Source organism: Chenopodium quinoa, unplaced genomic scaffold (genome assembly GCF_001683475.1).
Source record: "Chenopodium quinoa cultivar QQ74 unplaced genomic scaffold, ASM168347v1, whole genome shotgun sequence".
Lineage (NCBI taxonomy): Eukaryota > Viridiplantae > Streptophyta > Magnoliopsida > Caryophyllales > Amaranthaceae > Chenopodium > Chenopodium quinoa.
Genome location: NW_018743199.1, coordinates 3,821,572 through 3,828,259, shown reverse-complemented (window position 1 = coordinate 3,828,259; position 6,688 = coordinate 3,821,572). Strand labels below are relative to the sequence as shown.

Below are 6,688 nucleotides of genomic sequence, written 5' to 3'. Positions count from 1 at the left end.
AATATCCACGGTTTTTGAGAAATTTTTGAGATTTCAGGGTCCGGTGTCGAAATTCGAACAGTCCTGAAATTCTAGGGAATGCATCTCTTGGTCATATAATGTCGTTTGGAACCATATATGATCATTTTTTGGTGTCATAAATGTTCGTGGAGGCTTGAGATAATGAAATCGGTGCAAGTTGTAAACCGGTAAATTGGTCGTTAAAAGGAAAATTGTATGGTTCCACACACACATTTGGACTTCCAGAGGATATTAGGGACCACAGTAAATATTTCGGCAATTTTTATTACCAGAGGATATTAGGGACCACAGTGAAAATTTTGAAAGTGTCGGGGCCTGGTGTAGAAAAGTCTTGTTATTTTAGGGGATATATCTTGGGTCATATAATGCCGTTTCGAACCATATATGATCATTATTTGTTGTCATAAATGTTCGTAGTAGGCTTGAGTTATTGAAATCCGTGCAAGTTGTAAACCGATAAATTGGCCGTTTAAAAGCAAATTGGATGGTTCCACCAACCCAATTGGACTCCCAAAGGATATTAGGGACCATTGTAAACATTTGGGCAATTTTTAATTAATGGAGAAAAAAAAATTCCAAAAATGAAAACTAATATCTACGTTTTTTGAGAAATTTCTGTGATGTCGGGGTTCAGTGTCGAAAAGTTATGAAATTCGAGGGAATTTGGATGGTTCTATCCATCCACTTGGACTTAATGAAATTGGTGCAGGTTGTAAACCGGTAAATTGGTTGTTTAAAGGCAAATTGGATGGTTCTACCCAACCAATAGGACTCCCGGAGGGTATTAGGGACCATGGTTAACATTTCGGCAATTTTTATCTCCGAGTGAAAAAAAGTCAAAAAAATGCCAAAATTAAAGGCTAATATCCACACTTTTTTAGAAAATTTGGAGGTTTCGGGTAGAGCTGTCAATTCGGGTAAACAGGTCGGGTTTGGGTCGTTAAGAGTGGACGGGTCAACTCGGGTCTGGTCAATTCGGATTAATTCCATAACCTATGCAGGCAGGGTTTGGGTTGGGTCATGCTTGAGTCGGGTCATACTTCTTATCGGGTTTGGGTTGGGTTTAGGTCGGGTTAATAACAGGTCGGGTTACATTCGGGTCGGGTGATAATAGGTCGGGTTTAATTCAGGTTTTTACTGGTTCAAACGAGTTAGGGTAATTCTCGGGTTACATTCGGGTCGGGTCATCTCCGGGTCAATTCATGTTCGGGTCTTACATACTCGGGTCAACTCGGGTCCAGGGTTGGTTTAAGGTTGGGTTTGGATCATCATTTTTTTGGGTTCAGATGGGTCGGTTAATAATCGGGTTTAAGTCGGTATTTCGGATTGGGTCAACTTTTGACAGCTGTAGTTATGCCTATCAAAATTAGTAGTATAAGACTGTACTATTACAAGCATATTTTATTTTGAAGCAATAGTTATTAATGTCATACTAAAATGCTTGTTTAATTCTCACATTTCATTTAAATTGTTGCATGTGCTAATTCTTTTTCTTACGACAACAATGTTTATTTTTAGAATTGGAGGGTTAACGCAAATCACATGCAGTTTTTTAGGAACGCTTTTTAATATAACTAGTTTAAGTCCCGTGCAATGTACAGTTTTTACTTAGCATATTTATAAATTATAATGTTAATTTAACAATACTTAATTAAAAATAAAAATCAATATTTTTAATTGAAACAAATACTTGATTTTCTTTTCCATAAAATACCTATTATAAAATATTTTATGTCAAAATATTTTCATTGAATGCATGTAGAATATACTTTATATATAGTTGTCAAATTGAAAGTTAAATATTATTATAGGATATTATAAAATAATGTTCATAAATATTTGTTAAAAAAAGGAAAGTAAAAGTGGCGGGAATTTTTTTAATCAAAACCTGACAAATGTCATACTAGATTCGCCTTGAGTATAATGTATAATTGATACGGAGTACTTCATACAGAGTAATAAATATAGATTTGGAAAGAAAATAGAAAGTAAATTATTGCTTACCCTGCTCTTTGTGTTCTTTCCAATTGTATATATGTCTTCAATTCTTCTGTTTGAATTTAAAATAAATGCAGCTAATAATACAATTATACAAAAGTGGCAACATGATGAGATTGCAGTATTTAATCTTGGTTCATGCATTCCTCTTGGAAAAAAAAACAAATCTTGGTTCATGCATGAAGTATCAACCTCAAATGAATTAAAAGGGCAAAAATCAAAACTTAACTTTTACTATATGATTTGTATTTGATTTAGTAACCAAAAGTAGTTGTATAAGTTGTATTTAGACTACTAATATAATTAATCTATAATCTGCCATAATCAGTATAAAATGAAATTAATAATCCGTTCAGATTATACAATTAAAATTATATCAATACTGATATATATATATATATATATATATATATATATATATATATATATATATATATATATATATATATAATTCTTGTAATTGGAGTATATATAGATGAAAACAACTAGCTAGTAATAAGCTAAGTGAAATAATAATCATAAGGGAAAACCTTAATACATTGTCTATACAATTCTTCGTTTCTACTTGTTTTTGACAAGTATGGTGAGTTAATTCTTGCATATATTTTCTATTTACCTCACAAATTAGCTAAATTTTATTTTTCTTTATTGATGTTCCTTATTAATGAATTATTATGTATGTGCTTGTTTTGTGTGTTTCTTTGTTCTTTATAGGTCATGCTTAACTAGTTTTTTTTTTTTTTTTTTTTTGATAAATCATGCTTAACTAGTTAATTGTGTAATTTATATGATTATTGTGTTAATTGTGTAATTTGTGACTCGTATTGATCGATGATTGTGTGTTTTGGATTATAATAAACAATTTCATTTCATATAATTAATATTCTTTGATTGCAGGGTAGTAAAATCATTTTCGCGGTTTCTTGCCTAGCATTTCTCAGTTGTTTAAGCCACACTACAATGGCACAATCAATTGTTGTTGCACCAAAAACACCACAAGAGAAAAATGATTTTAATGTGATGGATTATGGCGCGGTTGGTGATGGCAAAATTGATGATTCTAAAGTATAATTATTTTTCGAAATTTCCATGAACAAATAGATTATAATTATAATTTTATTAATATTATACCAAATTAATTTATCAATTATTTTGGTGTTTTGAAGGCTTTTCTTAAAGCATGGACAGATGTATGTGGAAGCAACGGAGAAAACCAAGTTTTGGTAGTGCCACAAGGAAAAGAATTTCTATTAAGCCCGTTAACATTTTCTGGTCCATGTAAATCGTCACATATTCAGATTTCGGTACGTTTATATTCTTATTTCTTACCTAATTTAAATTTAATAATTTTAATTTGTGATATATTTTCTATATATGAATAATTTGACGGTTAAATGCATGCTTAAAAATACTAATTTCTCTTAATTTCGTTAAAAATTAAGGTACAAGGAAATCTGGTAGCTCCCAATACTAGTGATTTATGGACTAAATGCGAAGAAAATTCGTGGATTCTGTTTAAAAATGTACAAGGTCTCGGAATCATTGGATCGGGCAAAATCGACGGCCAAGGATCACTCTGGTGGAATAAACCACTAATTGTTGTACACTTTAACTACTTAATTATATTTTTTTATTTTTACAAAACTACAAATTAAATTTGATCATATCAATTAACATGATTTCTATTATTTTATTTCGTGTTTCAGACTAATGGTTGCACTCAGCCTATGGTACGATTTTTAGCTTTATTTTTATTCTTTTGACGAGTACATAGAATTAGATTTTTTTTTTTAATGATAAAAACAATTTAATTTAGTTGTAACAAAATGTTACTTTTTTTTTAATTAATTAATTTATTTACAGGCATTAAGATTTCATAGTTGTAATGGGCTCCAACTTAGAGGCTTAACACATTTGAATAGTGGCAAACAACATATAAGTATAGCTAATGCCAAATTTGTGGAATTATCACACTTAAATATAATAGCTCCGAGGGATAGTCCTAACACAGACGGAATTAACATTGCTAATGTTACTAATGTTTTTATTCATGACACCATCATTGGCACAGGTAATAAATTTTTTTTTTATTATTTTTTTAATTTTATTTTATTTTTCCGAATTATGTAAGGTGATTTTAAAATTGATTTTGAAAATTTATGTTGATTTTTTTTAATTCAAATGAAATTATGTAGGTGACGATTGCATTGCAATAAAGGGTGAATCATTTTTGGTCAATATTACAAGGGTTACATGTGGGCCAGGTCATGGCATAAGGTATTGTAATCAATTCACAGGTTATAATCCAGAATTTATGAGGATTTAATTTAATTAATTTCAGGATATTTATTTTTACGTTTTGGAATTTCATCTTTAATTCATAACAAATTCTTCAATTGTTATGAACATAACTAATTAATGCCAATTCAGAAGAAAAAAAAAATAAAAAATTAACGTGTCTAAGAAAAATTTATTCCAATTTATCAATACCTTATCCATGCACTAAGGTATACTTATATTATAGCTTGATTTTCTTAATTTTTTTTAAAAATCTTCAAAATCGCGTGTTAATTCTTATAAAATTTCATATAGTATTGGAAGCTTAGGAAACGATGGAGACAATGATGTAGTAGAGCAGGTACTTGTGAAGGATTGTACATTCAATGGATCAACAAATGGAGCCAGGATTAAGACGTACCAGGTGATTAATTTAAATAACATCTCAATTTTACTATAATATGTACAAGTTATTATTGATCACATCAGATTATCGATAGATATCCTTATTATTTTTTGGTTTAAATGATTCACAAGGACATTACAAATACATAGCGAATCCTTTTATTAGATTATGTACTGTAATGGCATATTCTTAATTTGCAGGGTGGATTAGGACATGTAAGTGGCGTCACTTTTCAAGGAATAAAACTCATTAACACTACAAACCCCATAAATATCGATCAATTCTATTGTGTTAACCGGGATTCATGCCCAATCACGGTAAATATTTGCATATATATAATTGTTGTTTTTTATTTGTTTAAATTTCACAATTGTTTTTAATATAAGCTCATCAAAAACAATTTCACATTGTTAGCTTAATATTGTGCACCATAAATCACAATTATTTTCATATGATAAGTCATAAGTAATACGTAGTACTTCGTATAAATGTTGTTCGTTGTTGTCCATAAACACACGTATTACTTATGTTATCCTAAGGTCTAAAGTTTCAATAATGTGGCCGGATTAGAAATTTTGACAAATATAATCACAATAATAATTTATGTCTTTTTTTATTTTTTGAAGAAACGTGCCGTGCAAGTAAGCGATGTGACGTTTCGTGGGTTCCAAGGTACATCAGCAAACTCAGAAGCAATATCACTACGTTGTAGCGCAAGTGTGGCATGCACAAACATAGAACTTGAAAATATCAAAATAACACCCTTTAAAGATGGACTAAACCTAACTACAAATTGTGAAAATGTTCGTGGAACAATTTTGCCTCCTGTAACACCAGATCTTAGTACTTGTCTTTCCAAATGATCCACTAGATTGTTGTACTCGTATATATTTACGTTTCTCATCAATTTTTATTGTTTTTAATAAAATATTTCCTCATATTATTTTCACCATTTTGTACGGTTCACATACATTTTTGTTATGATTATTGTGAGATCATTTATATATGTGATTTGAAAATAACAAAGGAGGTATATACCGTATAAGTGTATGACAATAACAAAAAAAAATTAAGCTACTTCCTACTTGTTCACAATTAGTTTTTTTTTTTTTTTTTTTTTTTTTTATTATTTTTTTTTTAATTTACTCATATTTCTTAAGTTAATTTTTTAGAATTTCGTTTAAAGTTCTTAAAATTTTTTAGTAAGTTAGTTTTATTTCATTTTTGCATCACTTACTTTTATTTTAAGTGAATCATTAACTTTCTCTTTTCTATAATATTTAATCCCCCAAACAAATCTCACTTACTCCCTCCGTTACGTATTACTCGCAACAAAGGAATATTTTATATCTCACAAATAATACCCCTTTGTTACGAGTAATAAGTAACGGAGAGAGTATATATTGTTTTAACTTTTAAGAAATTTATAAGAAATTAAATACAAAATCATGAAGTTAGCTTGTTACACTAAAAAAAAGGGAGTAATTTTAAGAAATTTATAAGAAATTAAACTGAACAGTACGTGACATGCTATATTACAGACTTTCAGCCCAAAAGATAAAGCTTCCACTTCGAGTATTTCTACCCTTTTGCTAGGAGATTTGTCTAGTGTTCTAATTTTTTTTTTTTTTTTTTTTTTTGAATAGCAGTCTAGTGTTCTAATTAGGGTTAGTTGTGCAAAGCCATTCGAAAATCTGATCCGAAAATTAGGATACCAATTCGAACTGATATGATATGAGTTTTGCATTGATTAACTGGTCCAAAAATTAGTTGTAGGGTGCCATTATGATACATTATTCTAAAGGTTGAGAACTTATACTGTACATCCGGGTGTACCGTACACTAAGATAATGCAAATTTTAATGAGTAAATAACCCGGGTGTACGGCACACCCGGGTGTATATAATAAATTTTACTATAGTTTTGGGTATTCAATAACCAATATATATGTATGAATCCGATATTCATTATTTATTCCTGATAAAG

At 29.7% G+C, this 6,688-nt stretch overlaps 1 protein-coding gene across 1 annotated transcript; it reads left to right on the top strand.

Annotated features, from left to right (window-relative positions):
* The first annotated feature begins 2,979 nt into the window (after positions 1-2,979).
* On the top strand, positions 2,980-5,565 carry LOC110733714 (probable polygalacturonase At3g15720). The gene is made up of 9 exons (XM_021913800.1): positions 2,980-3,084; positions 3,186-3,323; positions 3,462-3,620; positions 3,726-3,749; positions 3,883-4,090; positions 4,215-4,296; positions 4,612-4,720; positions 4,903-5,019; positions 5,329-5,565. The coding sequence occupies exons 1-9, from the start codon at positions 2,980-2,982 to the stop codon at positions 5,563-5,565; spliced, it is 1,179 nt and encodes a 392-aa protein (XP_021769492.1).
* The last annotated feature ends 1,123 nt before the right edge of the window (positions 5,566-6,688 follow it).

What these genes read in the sequence shown, in the direction of transcription:
- LOC110733714 (XM_021913800.1), top strand. Translation starts at nt 2,980, where the DNA reads ATGGCACAATCAATTGTTGTTGCACCAAAAACACCACAAGAGAAAAAT. An exon ending in CGTCACATATTCAGATTTCG is followed by an intron (nt 3,324 to 3,461) that starts GTACGTTTATAT and finishes TTAAAAATTAAG; the next exon opens with GTACAAGGAAATCTGGTAGC. An exon ending in CCAGGATTAAGACGTACCAG is followed by an intron (nt 4,721 to 4,902) that starts GTGATTAATTTA and finishes CTTAATTTGCAG; the next exon opens with GGTGGATTAGGACATGTAAG.